Raw genomic sequence first — 22499 nt, forward strand, 5'->3', positions numbered from 1 at the left:
AAAAATATATTATAAACCTAAAAAGTTAAAAGCTCTCTCAACTTTTGTTTTCCTTTTTCTGTTTGGAACTTGTGTGTTCTAAAACCATTTTAAATCTAGAATTTTGGAACTTTCCACATGAATGATCATGAATATTTAAAATAATAAAAAAAAGAAACAAAGATTTACCTCATTGAGCATGTCAGATGGACTGCCTCAAGGGATTTAAACCACTCTCTTCCTCTTTTAGCAAGGGTGAGCTCTAGAAATTTTAGGGATGAAGGCCCTCCTAAAAATTGCTTCCTTTAGCTTTTATATCACTATGGTTTGAATAGATATATTTAATGTGGGATCCAATATGATCTCCTCACTTTAGCTGTAGGTTCCAGCTACTACTCTTGTTTTAGCTTTCACTAAGCATTTCAAATGGACTGCCTCCAATTTAATAATTTAAATAATTATTAAATTATTTTTTATCTTGAGATTGTAGTTATCTAAACATATTTCAAGTTCTAGGAAAGCAAAAATAAAAAACGTATAGTGCCCCACACATTGCAAACTACTACCGGGAAGCACAGAAACACCTGGTTTGAATGTTGAATCACCTCGATACCACGAAGATAAATACACTGTATGATATAAAATTTGGACTGAAATCCATAAAACTGTTGCTTTTGAATTAGCCAATTCTTAAGACGTTGACTATCAGGTCTCAGTTTAACGTCAATAAGGAAGCAAGGGTATTGAAATAGAATGGGATTCTGAATAACTTAAGCATGAGTAGAGATCATATATAGTGGATAAAATGCAATTGCATCTCTGTTTGACAGCTTCTGGCTTAGACATGCTTCAAAGATCTTGCATTTGGCAAAGTCGGTTAAATCTCAAATCTTGGATATTTGTTCTATGGCTATGATTCTGATCTTGCTTGGAGAAATGAAATCATCTGTTTGTAGTATGGCATTGCAATATTTCCACTGCCTTGATCGAACTAGCTTGTCTTCACTATAGATGATCAACTCTCTAGTGTTGAAAACAAGTTTCTAAAATCCTTGGCCGTATTGCTCCCAAGTGATTGCATGGGCTTTCCGGAATAATAAGTTCATTTCTTAAAACTGTGAAACAACCAATTACTACAAAACCTCAAGCTGTTAGAGTTAGTGTTATTTAAGCATTTATACTTCAACAAAAACCACTTGCTTTTGGATTCCCAAGTGATTGTTTGGGCTTTATTAATATGTTTCCAACTTACAAGATTGCTAAAATAGCCCACACGAGCCTTATAAATCTATGCTTTACTACATCTGGCTCTGGGTATACCAGAAAAACTACTGTGTTCCTTGTTCCCATTAATTGTTTGAACTTGTAAGTAGTATCTCTACGGAGAATTTTCTCTACTGTTATTGCCTACTCGGGTATTTCATTTATGGTACATTTCTTTCTTGTAATCCTAATATTTTCTCTCTTCTCTTTTGACATCTTATGCAAATTTCTGATGGCTGGATTTTATTTTTTAGATTTCAACAGTAAAAAGCAGAAATGAGTTCTTCCCCTAAAAGACGGGAGCGTCTAGTTTCAAACTTAGATCTAATCAGTAATCTACCAGAGGATATCATAGACACAATAATCCTGCATTTATCGATCATGGATGTCGTGAGGACGAGCATCTTGTCCAAAAAAAGGAGGTATAAATGGGTTACAAATCCACAAATTGTATTCAATGAGAGGTATTATTCTCCTGGTGTCCCATTTTCAAACAAGACACTCCTTAACCTTAAGCGTGTGAACATTGTCGATCAAGTTCTTTTGCACCATAGAGGCCCAATTCACACGTTCAAGTTCTCTTATTACCTTCATGTCTCTTCTGCATCGACCGATGGTTACTTTTCTTATCCAGACGTGGGATTAAGAAACTCATCCTTGAATTTTTTTTTTCCATGAAGATCACTATAGGCTCCCTTCATGTCTCTTCTCTTGTCAGGAAATGTATCATTTGAGACTAGAATCCGCCATTTTCAACATACCTCTCGAATTTGAAGTCTTTCGTCGTCTGAAGGTTCTTGATCTTCACATCGTTATCTTCCCCAATGAAGAACTTGAATTTCTAATTTCAAAGTCTCCACTTATTGAGAGTTTCACATTGGGAAGCTTAGTTCATCCTAATCGTCTTAAAATCAATGCTCCAAATCTTCGATACTTATACCTCTTTGGCTTATTTGAAGTTCTTTCGTTTGAAAGTACTTTGATTCTCGCTTCTGCATTTATATATATTTATCCAAGGGTCGACTTCAGTATACATCTAGAGCCAGGTGCGTCTTGCATATTTACCAAGGTTCTCAAGTGTCTGTGTAACGTTGAGAAACTGGACATGAAATATCATTTCCTGAAGGTAAATAGATTTAAGTTAGTAATTTGGAATTTGGTTACAAACTGAAATACTAATCATCTCTGGGTCATAGGTCCTGGCTTCTGGCGGTGTACCCAAGAGGCCTTCTAGTACATTTAATCATCTGAAGAATCTTTCCTTGAATATAAATTTTGAAAATCCAAAGCAAATATTGGCTGCTATTAGCATGCTTAGAACATCATATAATCTACAAGTACTCTTGATCTTATCGGTGAGCTTCTTTGAGTATAACATAATTTTTCTTTGATATCATAATTGCCTAAATTACTCTAATGCATTTCTATTTCTAGGTAGTAGAATCCAGCAGTGCTGCACCTGCTACAAAGTGTTGGAAAGCACAAACAGACATGGATTGCATGTTGAATCATCTCCGATCCGTGAAGATGAGAAGTATTTTCAGTTTTAAACCTGAATTGGAATTCCTTGAAATGTTGCTTATGAATTCGCCGGCGTTTGAGAGACTAACAATAGAGAATATGATGGATACAAGTATGGAAAGAAAAGCGATGATTATCAAAGAGTTGTTGAGATTCAGAAGAGCTTCAGGAAAAGTAGAGATCATATACTTGAATGAAATCCTGTGATTTTATTTTCATTAAATCTCTGGTGGATATATCATATATGCAATTCCAGATCAGGCCCTTCTGAAATGTAGTTAGTGTTGGGTTTGTGAATTTCCAAGGATTGATGAAATTGGATACGTGATCTTCAGTCAAGGATTTGAAATGCTTTGATCCTTAAAGATGGATCTTCTTGGGGGAAATTTTGATGAAGAACAGGCATTAGAAAGTTAAAAGGCAATTCATCTAGTCCCCATAAAATTAGTGGTCTACTACGAAGGTTTATAGGAATTGTAACGGGTAAGTGGATATGCAAATGGTTTGGAAGCCATAGGGCCTCTTTGGATGCCATTGAAATCTAGTCTTATTTTCAAATAATACTTAATCAGATCATAATTTTGAATTGAGTCCTTAACATCTCTTTGGAAATTTTAAATGCCCACCCATATAATTTCAGCACTAAGTGTACCGCCCACACTGGACTTCATGATCGGGCATCATATAATTTCTGTATACATAGAGTGCTGCTATGGAGAGCGAGAGTGGAACTGAAGAAATCCCCACATAGCATGGGAGGGATAGTTCTGCACCTACCGAAAAAAGAAAAAAAAAAGGGATAGTTCTTCAATTTCAAAGGATAAAAAGCTAAAAAATTAGGGAACAAGATTGCCAACGTGCTTGGGCTAGAGGTTATTTAAGTTCTTATAAATGTAAAATTTCTTTGACTATTAAATAGCTTGTAAGTGTTTGTTTCCTTACTGCTTGCCTTTTTCATGTTAAATTTAGGGAGATGATAAATTCGCACCTCCTGTAGGATGATTCGCACCCCTCTTAACGTGAATTGTGGCAGACTTTAACGCTTTTTTACGTGTAAAAGAGGGTGCAAATCATACTACAAGGGGCACAAACTTATCATCACCCTAAATTTAACTTGGAAATCATTTGAATTCAAGATTATGAAAATGAAACTGAAATTCCCACTCGTTTCCACCATTTCCACCCCTTGCCTTCTCTTTCTTTTGTTGATTTTTGGAAATCTAAAAAGAGTTTTTTTTTTGTGGTGTAAGCCTGCATAGTCTAGTATTTTTCAAAAAAGTAGTGCCATAGGTTGTGCCCCAAAAATCATTTCCAGAAGACGAACGGCGTGCCAAATTTGGATTCTCTAAAAAACGGATGGAAATCTTCCCCAAATAAATCTCATAAGTTTTAGGTTTTTAAATATTTTATTTGAGTCCTTTAAAGTTGTGTTTGTTATATGGAATCGAGACTGTTATTACTTTTCCCGATTTTTCTCTTTCGTTATATCTTTTGGGTCATGCTATTAGTAAATGTAAAACATGGGCTGTAGCCCTTCTATTTAAAGGCCATGTTTACATTAATAAAGAGCAGAGAAATTTTCAGCGAAGTAAGAGTTGTTTTAGGAGAGTCATGGCTCCTCTCGAATTAAGCCTTTAGGAGGTTCGGTTGCCTCGAATCAACCATCCCCTTCTCTATTCTACCTTTTGTTTTTCTTCATTTGTGTTACGGCCAATTAGACACATAACAAGTGGTATCAGAGCTGTTGATCTTGCGCCATGGATGCATCATGAAAGATTTTGGATTCTCTACATGATGATTTTCAAAGGATCAAGGAACTTGTATTGAAAATGATGGAAGGGCGCAAACGGTTTGTGGAAGGCTTAGACGAAATTATTATAATGATCGAGAAATTGTGCAATGATGAAGAAAGGCAGAATCTTGAAAATATTGATGTTTGGGTCAAGGAAGCTGCAAGAATTGATCGTGGAAAGGCTGAGTTAGTTGAACACATTATTGAAGAGTATATTGATTTTGTTCAACTATTCGATTGTTCTATCATTTTGATACGACAACATGAAAAATCATATTTCTTTCCAACTTGGATAACATCTGATTTTGAAGGCGAGTTTCAAATGATCGTGGCTACTATTTTTGAAGAATCTGAAAGGCTAATATCAACTATGCCCAATAGGATTTGTAGAAATATTTTTCCGATCTAATCACATATTTTAGGATCCTAAACCGTAATTTTCACTCAACCTTTTCACCCTAACGTCCATTCCATAGATTCATCCTACATCAACTTCGTACCAATCAACTTAGTACCAGAGTTGCATGTATAAAAAGTAAAAAAAAAAAAAAAAAAACCACAGTTACATATATAATGATCTTTTTGTACCCAACCTGGAACACTCTTTGTCTTATTTATAGAAGTTAGTAACTATTACATGAAATGGAAGGCACCACACTAATAATGTACCAAAAGCACAAATTTGTCTTAGTTTGGATCGTCAGAATCAGAAATTTGAATCAACATGCTATTCTGATTCCCCTGTAAATGGAATAGGAAAAATTAAAATTAAAATTAATTCAAAAAAATCCAATAAAATTTCATACCGATCGAGGCGAAATCAGAATACAACCTCTTGGAGCAGGAAAAGATTCCCGCAATTTCCCCTTTTATTTTCCTGTCGTTGTCAATTTTCCACCTTATTCTGTTCAATTTTTTGATGGAGCAAAAAGATGTAGGGGCAGACTGAAAACAACTTGGGTAGAAACAGTGAGGAAAGACTTGATGGCTAGGAACATAACAAAGAACTTGACCTTGGATAGGAGAGAATGGAAGGAAATGATCCATGTAGACAAACCCAACTAGTGTCAGAATTAGACTTAGTTAATTTGAGCCGGGTATATTCTTCTACCTTCTTCATGAAAATTTTCTAAAGGATTCATTACTTGATCCCTACTAGTTTGGGACAAAGGCTTAGTTGAGTTGAGTTGAGTATTCTTCTGTTCATTTTTTTTAATCGAAAGTCATAATCAGGCAAAATCGAAGCAAGATACTGATTCCAGCACCTGATTTCGTCAATCCTAACGTGCAGAAAATCCAAAAATCTCATCTTAATACCTAGAAGAATAACAATAGCAAGTAATATGAATGCATCTAACTATTAGCAATTACCAATAAGTCTTGGATATTTGTTCTATGGCTAAGATTTTAGTCCTTGCTTATGAGAAATAAAATCATTTAATTGCAATTGATGTGGCTTGTCTTTGCTGAGTGATTTTACTCTCTCTCCCTCTCTCCCTTCTCTCTTTCATATTGGACACAAGTTTCTAAAATCCATGGATGTTGCGCTCCCAAGTGATTGCATGGGCTTTCTGCAACAATTCCATTGTTTAAAATCATTGAATTTTGGATTCCCAAGTCATTGGGCCTCCAAGATATTTTTTGAACTTTTCTACACTACTAACTTCTCTTTGTTTAAAATGACCGGCTATTGGATTCTTACGTGATTGTTTGGGCTTTATTAACATGTTTCCAAAGACTTCAAAAATTGCCTACACAAACCTTATAAATATGTGGTTTACTACATCAGCTTATGCGAGTACCAGAAAAACTACTATGTTTCTTGTTTTTGTTAATTGTTTGAACTTGTAAGTAACATCTCTACAAAATATCTACTGTTACTGTCTGCTCTGCTGCTTCGTTTATGGTACATTTTTTCTTCTAATCCTAACATTTTCTCTTTTTACGTTTATGCAAATTTCTGATGGATGAATTTTGTTGGCTGGATTTCAGCCGTAAAGACCAGAAATGAGTTGTTTCCCTAAAAGACAGGTAGGTCTAGTTTCAAAATTAGATTTGATCAGTAATCTACCACGGGATGTCATAGACACAATCCTCGTACATTTGCCAATCAAGGATGTTGTGAGGACGACCATCTTATCAAGGAAATGGAGGTATAAATGGGTTAGAATTTCACAGATTGTATTCAATGAGCAATATAACCCACCCAATTTCCCACTTTTGAAGAAGGCGCTCTATCACCTTAAGCGTGTGAACATTATCGATCAAGTTCTTTTGCACCATAGGGCCCCAATTCACATGTTCGAATGCTCTGATTACCTTCCTGCTTGTTGTCCTGACATCAACCGCTGGATACGTTTCTTATCAAGACATCGGATCAAAGAATTCATCCTTGAAATTCCCCCTACTGATTGTGATACTACCGATTGTGATACTACTGAATTTTGTGATAAACATCATTATAGGCTGCCTTTATGTCTCTTCTCTTGTCACGAAATGTATCATTTGAGGCTAAAATTCATCATTTGGGACATACCACGCAATTTTGAAGGCTTCTGTCATCTCAAGGTTCTTGATCTTGAAAATGTTTTCTTCACCAATCAGGAACCTGAATTTCTGATTTCCAGGTCTTCGCTTCTTGAGAGTTTGACATTGATTACTAGCGAAGATCATCCTAGTTATCTTAAAATCAATGGTCCAAATCTCCAATACTTAGAACTCGAAGGTTCATTCAAAGTTCTTTCTTTTGAAAATACCCCAGTTCTTGCAACTGCAAGTATTTATACAGACCGAGTCCCTACAAATCTACAGCGAGGCGAGACTTGCATTTTTACCAGCGTTCTCGATGGTCTACATAATGTTGAGGAGCTTGAAGTGAATAGTCCTTTCCTAATGGTAAATAGTATTCAGAGCGTAATTTGGAATTCAATTAGAAGCTTAAATACTAATTTACTTTTTTTGCTCTGGATCCTAGGTTGTGGCTTCTGGTGATGTACCTAACAGGGTTTCTAACACATTTAATCATCTGAAGAAGCTTTCTTTGCCCATAGATTTTATAGATCCAGAGGATATATTGGCTGTTCTTAGCTTGTTTAGAAGCTCGCTTAATCTACAAAATCTCAAGATCTGGGTTAGTTACTCTGAAAATAACATTTGTTTTATTAGATAGTAGTCTAAACTACTCTAACTGCATTTCTATCTATAGTCCTGTACAATAGGTGATGCTAGTGGCACTGAACCTGTCGCAAACTATTGGAATGCACAAAGACACATGGATTGCACATTGAATCATCTCCAAACCGTGAAGATCAGTTCGATTTCGGGTGTAAAACCTGAATTGGAATTCATAGAAATGCTGCTTATGAATTCACCGGTGCTCGAGAGACTAACTATAAAGTTTCGGAAGGCTACAAGCGTGGAAAGTAAAGTCATGATTATGAAAGAGTTGATGACATTCCAAAGAGCTTCAGCAAAAGCAGAGGTTTTATTTTCTTGACAGCTCTGGAAGATATATGCATTCCTAGATCATGCCCTTACAAAACATAGTTATTGTTTAATCTTATTCATTAGAGTAAATGTAATTTGTGTTGGGTTTATGAATTTCCAAGGATTAATGAAAATGTATGTTGGATCTTCAGCTATGGATATCCTATGATTTGATCTTTAAAGGGATGTTGGGAATGATTTTGATGGAAAACAGGTATTACAAAATTAAAAGGCAACTAAAAAAATCCTCACAAATCATAAGTCTACTATGTAAAGCTTTTTGGAATGGTAACAGCTAAGGTGTCTTTTTTAAATATTATTTGCATGTAATCTTACTAAATGGTTTGGAATCTAATGGGCCTCTTTGAATGCCATTAGAATCTGCTCTTAGATGCAAATAAAATCAATTTAATCTAATCTTGTTTTGTAAATTGACTCTTTTGAAATTATGGCTAATATGTCTTTTTGAGTACCTTATAAAATTATTTGCATGCAATCTTGTATGCAATTAAAATCTCTTCTTCTTCTTATTTGCAATTTTCATCTTAGGAAAGTATTAACTACCAAATGCTATTTCCGGGAACTATTATTTGTACATAATGTATACCTACATAATAAAAAAATAATATATACCTACATATAAATGGAAGGCTTAGGCTTCAGGTTAATTAAAATCTTATAAATATAAAATTTAGGTGTTTATTTCCTTATAGCTAATCATTATCTCATACACGGAAATATTTTTATAGCTATTAGTGGCTGTTACTCACCTTTCTCCTGATGGAAAAAATGTCCCTTGGGTCAGATGGTTCACCCTCAAGTACATCCGTGGCAGAAATGTCTGGAATTTCCCGATGCCCTCAAGCCCCTCTTGGGGTGCCAGAAACACATAAAAGCTAGAACCTTAGCCATGCCAAATGTCTATTATATTGTAAACTCTCACTCCCAACTCAATTTCTGGACAGATCCATGGCACCCAAATTGTCCTATCTCAACCCAAACCTCCCTCCAGACATTCCTCAATTATATTCCCCTAACAGCAACTATCCAGCGAACAGTTGATGAAGGTTGGTGGGACCAAATTCTGAACCAGCCGCACCTCTTGGACCTCAAAAAGATTCTGGAAGGATCAGTGACTGTCAGACCACAAAAATAATTTGAAAACCTGAAGTAAACGGGAAATTCTCACTTCGAAGTGCTTGGAACACGATCAGAGAAGAAAATCAGAAGGTCCTTTGGAACTCAACCAGATGGTTTCCAGGCCATGTTCCAAAATTCAATCACACAGTATGGATGGCCATTCAGAACAAGCTAAGCACAAAAGATAACCTTCACTTCCTGGGGCTGTGCAGAGATCAAATTTGCCCTCTTTGCAACACCTATCAGGAAACAGTAAACCGCCTCTTTTTTAATTGCAGTTACAGTGCATGGATTTGGAGATCAATATTATGGCGTATCTCAGACTGTAAGAAGCAGAAAAGAACCCTCAGTGAGGAAGAGGTATGGATCAGAGGAAAATTCAAATCTAAAGGCCAGCACTATACTCTGATACGTGTCTTGTTCACAGCAGCAATTCACTTCATATGGCTTGAGAGAAATGATCGAGTTTTCCTTTGCAAAGCTCTCTGACCCGCCCTGGAAGAATCTTTCTGAGATCAGTAAGTGTTGGAAATTTTTGAACACTATAGACTGGAGGATAACTCATATATGGAGAGAAGCAAATTCTGTGGCTGATCTTCTTTCAAAAAGGGACTACCCCTGTAAGAGTCTGAATATTCCTCTTCAATGTATTCCGAATTATCTGAGGGATTCCATAAGTAGAGATATATCTGGGGAGATGTATTTACGTTTGTAATGTTTTTTTGACTTTCCCTTATTGTTGAGCTCACGCTCTTGTTTGGCTCATGGAGCCCGAGCCATTGAGTTAGTTGTCCTTTGACAACTTCTCCTCCTTTCATGTAATTTTCTTTTTGGTTCAATATATCTGGTGGGGGTCTTGCCCAACCCCAGCTTAACCATAAAAAAAAAAAAGAAATGATCGAGTTCATGAAGGAAAGAAAAACCACAAGCAGGTTACAATGAAAATGATCTTCAGAGCTGCCAGAGAAAAAACCCACTCCTTGAAACTTGATGACCACCCAACTGAGGAGAGCTCTAAAATCTCCCGCCATCGGAACCTTCCTCTGTTCCTTAAAAATTCAAACCCAAAGACATGCCCCCCCCGGTTCCCCTTTCCTTAAGCTTAAATCAGATGCTTCCTTAGCAAATGGGGAGGGAGGCATTGGAGGAATTCTAAGGAAGTGGGATGGCATCACTCTTGGGCTGTTCTCACTCCACCACTCTACTTCCTCTATCCACGACCTTGAAATCGAAGCAATTTTAAGAGGTATCTGCCTGGCTGTTCAACTCAGATGTTCTCACATTTGGATAGAATCCGACGCCCAAGTTGCTGTCAAAGTAGTTCAAAAGGAAACTCCCTGCCCTTGGAGGATGATTATAACCCTTGAAAAGATCGACAGATTGTTAGCTACTTTCTGATCCTGGAACATCTTGCACATTTCGAGGGAAGGAAACAGAGCATCAGACTTCCTCTCCAAATCAAGCTACCCCGTAAAAGGTTTTCCAATCAATGTCAATTCTATTCCGCAAGATTTAGGCACCATTTTGTATGAAGACTCCTCGGGAGATGTCTATATTCGCTTGTAATCTCTTGTCTCTCGTTTGTTCTCCTGTAATCTCTCCTTTTTTTTCGTCAATATATCTGGTGGGGGTCTGCCTAACCCCAAACTGTTGTGGATTCAAATATATGAAGAACTCTAGGAAGAAATCAAGATTCAAATCTTTGGATTGTCCAAAACTGTTGTGGATTTCTGTTTATATTTTAAGAACGGGAAGTTAATGAAGCTCGGGCCCTCTAACATTTCACAGAGCTGAAATGTAGTGGACTAATCTAAACGTTTAGGAGTTGAGCTGCTCGGAACTACTTATAAACTTGCACCGGGAGCTAGTGCTTGCTATCTAAGAACATTGGAAATGTTTGATGCTTCTTGGGGCTTCTTTAGCGACCATGAAGTTGAGGAGGTTAATCACGAACACTATAGATGTGGGAGCGATTCTGGTCAGTGAAGGCTACGATGGAAGGAATCTTGGTACTTCATCAAAGGAAGATTGGGACCCCTCTCTTTGTTTGAATCCCTTATGTAATGGGGCAGTTTGGACCCACAGGACTGAAATTTTGAAAAGAAGGAATATCAGGCTTTTCCTATTACAGCCCATGTTCTTGCTTGGTATAAATCTTTCACTTTGATAAGGCTTACATTCTAAACTTAGAAGAGGTTGGAACAGACGAAACTCATTTCGTCCTTTCGTTAGAAGATTGCAGAATCAGGATCACTGGAACTTTAGAGGTAGGACATCTCACCAGGGGTTGTAGAAATTACAAACCCCCAAAACTCCGATCAGACGATCAGATCGACACTATCAAGCGATAGGTTATTAAGACAGAGGTTGATCAGGAAGATCTAAATATCATCAGGCAGCTTAGCAAGACTCAAGCAGACATCTCACTTTGGAGATTACTGATGGTATCCCTTAAACATCGAGAACTGCTCCTTAAAAGTTTGCAAACTTTCCAAGTGTCGAAGGATACTACACCCGAGTAGGTTACGAATCTGGTTATAGCAGTCAGAGCCTCTACAACCCTCTCATTTTCGGATCAAGATCTGACTCCTCAAGGAAAGAACCACTCCAAGCCTCACCTTGTTACTGTGCTCTGTAATCAGAAGAAGGTACTTGTCATTCTCTTGGACAATGGTTCGGCTTTGAACATCTGTCCGCTGAGCATGGCCACAGCCATTGGATTTGGTCCTAGTGATTTTCCCCCATCTAATCAAGGCATCATGGCCTATGACAACCCCCAACGAGATGTAGTCAGAACCCTTTCTACTTCCATTTATATGGACGATGAGAGTTTCGATGTTGAGTTCCAAGTGCTTGACATCAAGTCATCCTTCAATCCATTGTTAGGATGACCATGGCTTCACAAAGTTGGAGTTGTACCTTCTTCTTTACATAAAAAACTCAAGTTAATGAAAGGTAACAAAATTGTTACCATTCGCGATGACGAAGACTTAGAAGTAGTACCATCTTGTTAGATCCTAATGGGAAGTCAGTAGGAGACAATGTCTATCTCAATGGTTTCCATCTTGATGTTACCACAATTAGCTGGGAACAAGCCAAGAAGGAATTAGTTCCTCTCCCCGTACGATATCAACCCTGTTGTATCTACAATCCTCAAGATCAACGATTACATCCCAGGAATGGGATTAGGTCGATATCAGCAAGGGGTAACTCAGTTCGATGATCTGTAGTTTCCTTCCAATATTGGTACAACTGGTTTGGGTTATCACAACACGCACCAGGAAGAACAAGAGATGTATCGAAGTATAACTCAAAGGAGGATGTACAAAGAAGTCAGAGAGGTCATGCCAATGCCAGAAATTAAGTTGACCCTCAATAGTCACTTCTGCAAGGAAGGGGAATACTTCCCCTATTATCGCTTCCCAGAATGGTCCATACATCATATCACTGGAGAAAAGGTTCCTAGATTCCAGGTCTTGTTCGCTACGGGTTGGCTAGGTGAAGAATATGACATTTGGTGGAGAAAGCAGTACAACGTGCGGAGACTCTGAAATTTGATTGAGCAGATAACTTGGATCCGTTGCTATTACGATCAATGTTTTCAGAAGTTCGTTTGACTGTTGGTATGATCAGTGGATCCATTCCAATGCTCTCCCCACAGGGTATGATATCATACTGATTGTGGCAATGAAGAACTCTCTAATTAGTCTGACATCTTTATCCCACTCCTTTCTACAATTATCCCCTCGGACATAGACTTCTCTTCCTCTGAATCAGAATACCTTTCTGACTCTGATTCATCTTTTGAAAAAGTCTCGAATGTAAGTGACCCTGATAAGGGCGCGTCAGTCAGTTCTTCCTCTGATGTATCTTCTGAATCAACGAAAGAACTTTCTTTATACTCACCTTTGTCTCTCAATTTTTCTGAAACTAATGTTTTAAATAACATCGAACTACCAATCGTCCTCAGATGAGGATGCAGACGAAACTCCCCTCAAAATTAAAAATTTAATCAAACGAGAGGAGGAGCGTCGAGCAAAACCTTTAGAAGATGAGTTTGAAGCTGTTAACATTGGTACTGAATCCCTGCTTCAGAAGATAAAGATTGGCAAAACCTTATTCCCTTAAGAGCGTGCGGAATTAATCAAATTGTTAAAAGAATTCAAAGAGGTATTCGCCTAGTCGTACGAAGATATGCGAGGATTAAGCGAGAAAATTATCCAGCACCATATCCCTCTCTTTCCAGAAGCTAAGTGTAGACACCCCATTTTGACCGGACCATTTTTGCCAAAATCGAATAAATTCTCGAAATCAAATAAAATCCCAATCCCGAAGTTGAGTCGAGGTCCCGAACCGAATCCCGAAATTCCTGAAGAGATGTGCCTGTACCAGTTGGGTAACCACCAAGGCCTCCTCTATTTGCCCTTCGTTTTCACCAGGGACCACCCTGTTGTGTGTAAGGATTGGTAATAAGTATACTAGGAGGGGTTGTCCATGGAAGAAAGAGAGGGCAAATATATGTTTCTCTTTATAAAAAAGGGGGTGGGATAGCCGAGCATGGGTGCCCATTAAAGCGAACAAAAAAAGGGGGTAATGGGGATGTTGATAAAAGTGTAAAATCCTCCTCTAAGGAGGGCATTTTTGGAAGCTTGCATTTCTTTCTCTACAAGCCACAAGCATAGGCCATCAGATCAAAGAGGTGAAGTGTAGGGCTCAGATCATCTAGAATGTTCTAGGTTTTAGGGTTTCTAGGGGTGCATTAAGGCTAAAAGAGAGAGATGGACGGCTGAGATGAGAAGGGAATGAAATGGACGGCTCAGATTAGGAGGAGGGTTTTAACCCTAGCTATAAAAAAATAGGAATCTCGTGGGTAAGGGGGAGGCCGAAATTTTTCTAAAGAAAAAAGCAGAGAGGGAGCTGAGCGAGAAAAAACCTCTTCCTTGACCACCACCACCATCCTCAAGTCCACCACCTCCATCGAAAACCACCACCACCGGCCATCTTCTCCGGCCTCACTCCGACATCCTCCACCCATACCACGACCCCCATCCTCCACCATCACCATCTACATCACAGCCACCCAGACTTATAAAACCCAAACCCATTTCATTTACATCTTCTTCTCCACCCAAACCAGCCACCAACTACCACCGCCACCCTCAGCCACTATCAACCACCCAAACCCACAGCCACTATCTCCCAAACCACCACCACCAGCTAAAGCCACAACTCCGGCCGGCCACTGCACCTCTACCATCTCTGCAAACCGAAACTCCACCCCATCACTACCACCAAAAATCCCAGCCAAAATACACATAGAGAGGAAGATAAAGAGAGAGCAAGCCGAGAGAAAGGAAGAGGAAAATAGAGAGAAAATCCATTTTCGAGTTGCAGAGAGAGAGCGATTTTTTATTTTTATTTTTTGGCTTCTCCTCCGGCGATCCCACCGGAGATCCAACCAACCCCATCACCACCACCGCACCTCCATCTCTCATCTTTCCCCCTCATTTTCTCTGGTCACCCAAACCCACCCCCATTAAACCCATTTCGATCAAACCCTCTACTCATTTCATCACAAACCCACACCCATCTCCTACACCACCGAAACCCCACCAAAAACCCATCTCTGCAACCGGCCAACCCCACTTTTGACCGGCCAACCCCCACCAATCCCCAACCACAAAACCCATTTTCTAAAAAACCGAAACCCATTTCGGTATTTCGAAAATCCGGCACCACCACCACCGTCCTCTACCTCCAGCTCCACCACCACCCAACCCTTCGAAAATCCCCCATCGCCCTCCACCTACACCTTCCTCAACCCCCAAAGCCGAAACCCATCTTCCCCACCTCCAAAAAAACGAAACCCACTTCAGACTCACCCAGATCTAAACCCCAGTTCTGCCCAACCTAGAGCCCATCCATTTCATTAAAACCCATTTCAAGACCCCATTCAATCCAGCCACTTGGTTTCCTCCGACAATTACCTTGGATCTAACCACCCCTCTGTAGCTGAGGCTCTTGTCATTTGTTCATTCATTTCTTGCGGCAACGGCGAGGGGATTTCGCAGAATGGATCTTGATTCCATCTCGGACAACGATTCAGGTAACATCTATCCCCATTTGTAGCTTTCATTTAGAGGATAGATCAAGGTGAATTGATAAATTTAGTTCGTGCAAATTCCTTGTGATGATCAGCAGTATGGGGTCTCTCTGTTAATGTCTTGTTTAATTTTTAAATTTAGAGGAATGGATCGCATCTGTGATCCGAGTAGCTAGACCCAAATACTAGCAACTGAAGAAGTTTCTTTTTTTTTTGGTCATCTCCCAATTTCATGGTAGCTGGTGTTTCTAATGCGAATGGGCCAAGTAGTTTTAATGACTCCTGATGGCCTCTAATCGTAAAGGGCATGGTGAATTTAGTGTCAAAGCATTATAGTGCTCATATCCATGCCCCTGGACTTGTGGTGTTAGCACTAACAATTTTAGCACCAATGAACTTGTCTTTTTTTATAGAAATTGGTTCATCAGAATCCATCTTGGAGGTAAAATGATAATCTCGTATGGAGTGTTGATGGATCTAAGACATGATGAGATGTTGCATTGAAAAGAGAATGGTTGTAGTTATATCATGATGGAATGTTAATGCCTGCAATTTTAAATGGCTTATCGAAATCTGAATCTTAGTTTCTAAGTTTAAAATTTCCAAATGTCTTACCATAACCATTTACATGAAATTGATTTTTGTTTCCAATTTTGAGCCACCACAGCCTTCATGTATACTGCTCATTTTAATCCATACTTTCATCAGGTTTTTAGCTTGGATTGTAAATTGCAAGTTGTTAAAGTTAAGGGATCTTTTTCACAGACAAAATAAAGTAGAAGACTTCCTTTGCAGATACCCTTTCTTCTCCCTTTTCAAGATGTACTTTGGCTTTGGTTGAGGTCTCTTCTCTGGTTCAGAATTTTATCAATTTTATTTTTTGAGGGTTCTTTGTCGATTTCCAGAGTTTTCTTAGGTTTAGGAGGCGATGACGGGATGTTTCCTGAGCCAGCCCCTTACCCTTCTTATCCCCTTTCTTGTCCTAGGACTCTCCAGAGGGTTTAGGATTCCGTCTTCTTCAGGATAATTGCTTCTTACAGGGTTAGGGGTTTCTTTCCTTTCCTCAGTTTCGGGTCTTCTCTTCATACGTTCCTTAGGGATTTTCCTTGCATTTCGGGATCCCTATCGATTTTCGGAACACTCGTCGGGTTTTAGGCGACGACGGACGACAACCTCCTGAGCCAAAACCCCCTTTCGATCAAAAGGGATAAAAATACATAAAAATCAAATAACAAAAATCCAAAAAACATCAAAAAACACTTAAAGCATATTTCGAAAAGCTGTTTCGAACTACGTTGGCTTGATCCCTTTTCACAGGGTACGTAGGCAGCTTGGGATCGTCATCCCAAGTTCAGTCAAACTTTTCAATAAAATCATTTAAACCTTTCGAAAAATCATTCAAGCATCCAAAAAAAACCTTTCAAACCTTTCACACAAAAAACCAAAATGGGCAAGGATGGTGATTGTCAGGTCACTCGGAGCCTTTCTTTCATTTCATTTCGGATTTTGATCGTGGTTTTCCGGTTTTATCGGTTTTCCGACGTTTTATCGGGTTTTGGGACGGGCGACGACATAGCGTGGCCCCTTCACAGAGATTGTCCTCGCTGAGCCCAACGATAGGCTATGACGATCGTGAGATTTATCCGATCTTTAGCGGATCAGGATCGCTGAGCTTGATTCATTAGAATCGCTCCCTGAGCCTATCGTACGCTCCCTTTTCTTTTCCCTGTCATCCTCGGTCCTCATGTACCGTTGATTTTTTCGATTCATTTCTCTCCCTGTATCTTTTAACTCATTGTGTGTTTATCTTTGACTTCTTATGTGCTACTGTTAGCTTGCTTACTTTTCTAGCATGAGATTGATTATTATTTTCTTAGCATTATCTCTTACATAGGCTCGCATGCTAGTGTGTTTATTCTATTGCGTTGATAGTTTACTGCTGTGCTTATCTGTCCTCTCACCTGCTTAGTTGTAGCATTTATTCATCTTATCTTGATTATCTGCTTAGCTGTAGTTGTGCGTGTGGATGTTACTGTTTTCCTAGATGTGATGGGTTAGGAGTAGATGCGGTGAGTTAAGATTTGGATGTTTATTTTCTTTTGCCCATCCCCGGGTCATGCATGCTTAGATAGACGTTTCTTCGGGGATACTCATTCCCATTTCACATGATTTTAGCCCAAAACTCTTCAAAATTAATTAAAAATGGCATAAGAGACCAGGTGCTTGCACTTGGGCGAATTGGGGGCGCTTAACACCTTCCCCATTCGTCACCAGGCACGGACTCTTGTATCTCTGGTTATCCGCTGCAACAGAGTATTTCATGGGATCCAGGGCCTACTTCCTTGGATGGCGACTCTCCTTTGTTATAGGTACATCTCGGTTCCGGGCTAGTCCTTGAATCGAGAGGTATCTCATTTACATCGCCACCCATGCTGTGAGTGGCACCATTTCGAGAGTTCCTTGGTAGAGCTCTCCTTCACATTGTGGAGATCTTAGAGGACCGACGGGGGACCTCGTGTCCCTCGCCACATTCGTCCTCGGGATCGGGGTCCACAGGCTGGCGACTCTGCTGGGGAATTCTTGGAACATTGCCTAACTTTGTAAAAATGTCATTTTTACTAATTTTGAAGAAATTTGGATTAAAATTGTTTTAAATGGGAACCTTTTCCGTTAGAATCCAGGGGCACCAAGTAGGTGCGTAAATAAAACGAGGGATTCACACACTGCACAACATGCATTATCATATTCTTTATTTCTTTCATTGTTTTTTTATTGTTGGCTCCATGGGATAGATACAGTACATGCCGGAGGGTAAGTCATTACCTGGATGGGATTATTGTATCTATTACCAAGCTATGCGCCGGTGCTGCAGCCGTAAACACTAGGCGTACTTGTGTTTACAGCAGCCGATGAGCAATGAAGCATACTATGTATAACATTGGGCGTACTTTTGTTATACATATTAAGTATGGTTCATACGCATAGTACCCGATAGATTGAGTCCGGAGCCCTACTTTGCTTTATATATTATGTATATACATACTGACTTAGTGAAATCCAACTAGGAAGTGCCCGTGTTTATATATATATATATATTGCATTCATATGGGGATGAACATGTGTTGCTTACACATGTGGAGCCTAGAGTTAGGAGCCTTGACCCATTTATAGACTAGGGTAGTTCACCTCGTGTGGCTACAAATGCGGTCCGAGTACACTCACTTGTCTGTCATGAGTCGAGACTTCCTTGACTCCGCTAGATTAGACTAGGGTTGGTGCCCCTGGTTAGGGTGTATATATATGTACATATATTTATTACTAGATTAGGGTTTGCTTCATAGCTAGGTTTTCTTTCCTAATCTAATCCTTTTTTCCCGTCCATCCGTCTTTTGGATTATGATCAGATCATTGGTTTCACATCATTATCTTTATAGCCATGATCTCTTCCCTGAGCTTGATCCTTTGATCGATCTTGATCAGATCGCTCCGCATGCCAATTATGAGTCTACTTTGCCATTATCACTACCAGAGTGTGCGTTCTTGCTGAGAGCCCTGTTTCATCTTGACCTTATCGGCATATTCTTTATGCTTGGTTGCCGAGACCCTCCTTGTACAGTTGTTATGCTGCCGGATTTTCTCCAAAAAGCCTTAAGCGTAACCTATCCTTTAGGGTTATTGATAAACCGTGTGCTTACCGTACCATATCCCCTAGTACAGCTGTTATGCTGCCGGATTTTCTCTAAATGTCCTGAGTGTGGTCATCATCTTTTTAGGCTGGTAGCTAAACCATGTACTTACCTTATCACATCTCTTTGTACAGTCGTTATGCTGCCAGATTTTACCCAGAATATATTGAGTGTGACCGGTATTCTTTAGGGTTATTGAGGAACCATGAGCTTACCTTCCCATGATCCTTCTACGGGGCTGTTATGCTGCCGAATCTTATTTAAAACCTTCTGAGTATGACTTTATGCTCTAGTGTTAGTGATAAATCAGGAGTTTACCATGCCATGATCCTTTTGTAACGCCGTTATGTTATCGGATTTTTATCTGAAACAACATGAGTGTGATGGTTATCCGTTTAGGTTTGATGGGCCGTCATGACCCTTCTTACAATTGTTGTACTGCTGGTTTTTACCCAGAGGGGAGATGTGTTTGTATTATCCCTTGTTTCAATTTGTGCATAACATTCTTTTTGATTATCTTAATTTAAATTAGTGTTCTTACTTCCATTTCAGGAGTCTGAGTTAAGCAATAGCCATTGCTTCGAAAAAAGTTACCATTTCACAGCCTACTTGGTCCCGACAATCTTCTACGTCGAGACTAAGTCGTAGATCTTCTTCACCTATCTCACCAGCTGTATTTCCACTTGTCTCCCCTTGTCTTAACCAAATGGCCGAGTCAAATGAGATGTTAGCTGAAATGAGGGACATGATGAGAAACCTTACAAGAGAGGTTTCTACCCTAAAGGAAGAGGTTACTCAGTTGAAAAGTGAGAGGACCGCTACCTCGAAACAACCTGTCGTCCAGAATCCTCCCAATGTGATTCCAGGCCTTGTTCAGTCTGTCATTTCTCCTGAAAATGATTTCTATGACGAGCAGTATGTAGCGGAGAACTGTCTCCCGCAATCAGTCAAGCCAGGCAAAGAGAAGGAATTGGTTGATAGAGTTGAAAAGTTGACTCAGCAAGTTGAAAGCATGCAAGTTAAGGGCCCAAAGAAGATAAATATGTCTGACTTTTCCCTCTTCCCTGGTGTCACTCTTCCTCCAAAATTCAGAATGCCGGATTTTGATAAATATGATGGGACGGGGTGCCCGTGGAGTCATCTGAGGTCGTTCATTTCAAATCTAGAAGGGTATGGGCTGTCTCCAGAGCAGATCGCTAAGGTATTTCCGATGTCTCTGGCAGGAGTAGCCAAGAAGTGGTTCCTTCATCTGAAACCCGAAGAGCTCGGAACCTTAGACGAAATTGCTAACAAGTTTGTTGAGCAATTTTCAATGGAAGAAGGAATTGAAGTTACGAAGAGGGATCTGAAAGCGATCAAGCAAGGACCTCAGGAAACGTTTACCTCTTTTGTAAGAAGATGGAGGAGAAAAGCGGCTCAGATGACTAACCGCCCTTCTGAAGAAGATCAGATCAAAATTGTGGTCAAGAACCTGTCTCCGCAGTACTACCACTTCATGGCGACGCAGTATTATTCTGATTTCAATCACTTGATCAAGACAGGAACCATAACTGAAGATGCGTTGCTGAAGGGTTCTCTGGCGAAGTCATCTTTTGATCCGAGGAATGGAAAGAAGCCAATGGTAGTTTCGAAGCCTGAAGTTAGCAATGTGGTTGCTGCGCGCCCTATGAGAAGAGTTGTAGCAGAAACAGAGCAGCCAATGAGGAAAGCGCCAAGGCATTTTGATCCGCTACCTTACCCTTTATCTGTCGCTCTCAAGAAGTTACTAAGAGACAAAAAGATCACTCTCTTAGAACCGAAACTTCCACCACCTATTCTCCCCAGATATTGGCGTGAAGATCAGCACTGTGCATATCATCAGGGAACAGGGCACCTAACAGATAACTGTATGGCCTTGAGGCATAAAATTCAGGACATGATAGAAGCGAAAAAAATTGCTGTATTTATGCCAAACACTACCCGGAATCCATTACCAGCTCATGCTGCGCGCCCTCCACCTACAGTTGGGGCAGTTTTTACTGAAGAGCCTATCCTTGACCCTGCTTCCTTGATTTGTGCTATCGCTTCCGATTCACCGACTGTCTTGGCATTTGGCGAGGAAGTTGAAGAAGTAGAGGAAGAGAAACCTTATGTGCTGGGCGGAGATGAAGATGACTATGCTGAGTCTTCTGCTGGTCCCTACATCCTTCAATGTGATGAAGAGGAAGTGCAAGAGGTGGTTCCGTATGTTCTGAGCTTTGATGACGATGACTTTGATTTCTTGAACGATCAATGTGACGAAGTCCGCCATGTTACTCGAGGTGGGCGAATTTTCAAACCCGCCGAGTTAAGAGCTGAGAACCCAGCTGAAGTTGTAAGAGCCGCAGAAGCGCAGAAGCAGAGCAAGCTGAGTTGCGAGGAAGAGGATGAGAGTCTTTTACGCCAACTCAAAAAGACCCAGGCTAATATTTCAATTTGGGGTTTGCTTATGGCTTCCCCAAAGCACCGTCAAGTTGTTCTAAGAGAGTTGAATGCTGCACAGGTCTCTGTAGATATCACATCTGATGAGCTGGTTGGTTTGGTAGCGATGGCTAGGGTGTCCAAGACTCTTTCTTTCACTGATGAAGATCTGACATCTGAGGGTCACAATCATACGCGTCCACTGAAGATCACTGTTGTCTGTAATGGTAAGAAGGTTCCAGATGTATTAGTTGACAACGGGTCCGCACTGAACGTATGTCCGTTAGCCACTGCTGCTGTCCTTGGATTTGGGCCGAATGACTTCATCCCTTCTGAACAAGGAATTTTGGCGTATGACGGTACCAGACGCGATGTTATTGGAACGCTAGCAACCGAAATTCTGATAGGAGGAGAAATCTTTGAAGTAGAGTTCCAAGTGCTCGATATCAAAGCATCTTTCCTTCTCTTGCTTGGCCGACCTTGGCTCCATAAGGTTGGAGTTATCCCTTCCTCACTGCACCAGAAACTGAAGTTCATCAGAAACAACAGGGTGATAACAGTCAAGGGTGATCCTGATTTAGAGGTAGGCCAAATTTCGCAGGAGGGTACCTCAGAAAAGAAAGATGATGTTAGTTTGACCGGGTTCTCTGTAGAAGTCACAGCCATATCATTTGAGAAAGCAAAGAGTGAAGAGATTTTGTTCCTCACCAGCACTAATCCCCGGGTTGTAAAGATGATGCGTAAACAGGGGTACCTTCCCGGTGCAGGTCTGGGTCGCAATCATCAAGGGATAGTCGAATGGCCTGTAGTGAGAAAGAATGAAGGGTTGTTCGGACTCGGATATGAACCTTCTCGTGATGAGATTAGAGAAATGAGAAATTACATGCGGAAATGGTCCGAGCTCCGACGCCGGGGTCTAGAGCTGCCGATGAAATCATTCAGTCTGATCAGAAATGGTAAATACCGCAGAGAGGGTGATGACTTTGCATTCTGTGGGTTCGCAGAGCCGTGGGTTGATGAACTGACAGGGCAGGAGCTGCCGGGGTTTGAGATATTTTTCGATATGGAGCTGCCAGATGAATACCCGAGT

At 40.1% G+C, this 22499-nt stretch overlaps 2 protein-coding genes across 2 annotated transcripts; both read left to right on the top strand.

Moving 5' to 3' along the window:
• The first annotated feature begins 1518 nt into the window (after positions 1-1518).
• Positions 1519-2970, top strand: LOC143850272 (F-box/FBD/LRR-repeat protein At1g13570-like). Its single transcript, XM_077359531.1, has 4 exons — positions 1519-1878; positions 1961-2368; positions 2439-2579; positions 2677-2970. Exons 1-4 carry the CDS (start codon positions 1519-1521, stop codon positions 2968-2970), a joined length of 1203 nt encoding a protein of 400 aa, XP_077215646.1.
• A 3592-nt stretch (positions 2971-6562) lies between these two features.
• Positions 6563-12732, top strand: LOC143850273 (F-box/FBD/LRR-repeat protein At1g13570-like). The gene is made up of 6 exons (XM_077359532.1): positions 6563-7450; positions 7530-7685; positions 7761-8036; positions 8194-8255; positions 9460-9541; positions 12463-12732. Exons 1-6 carry the CDS (start codon positions 6563-6565, stop codon positions 12730-12732), a joined length of 1734 nt encoding a protein of 577 aa, XP_077215647.1.
• The last annotated feature ends 9767 nt before the right edge of the window (positions 12733-22499 follow it).

The sequence above is a fragment of the Tasmannia lanceolata genome, unplaced genomic scaffold (genome assembly GCF_043159265.1).
Source record: "Tasmannia lanceolata isolate RefF3 unplaced genomic scaffold, GAP_Taslan_0.1 ptg000018l, whole genome shotgun sequence".
NCBI classification, from domain to species: Eukaryota; Viridiplantae; Streptophyta; class Magnoliopsida; order Canellales; family Winteraceae; genus Tasmannia; species Tasmannia lanceolata.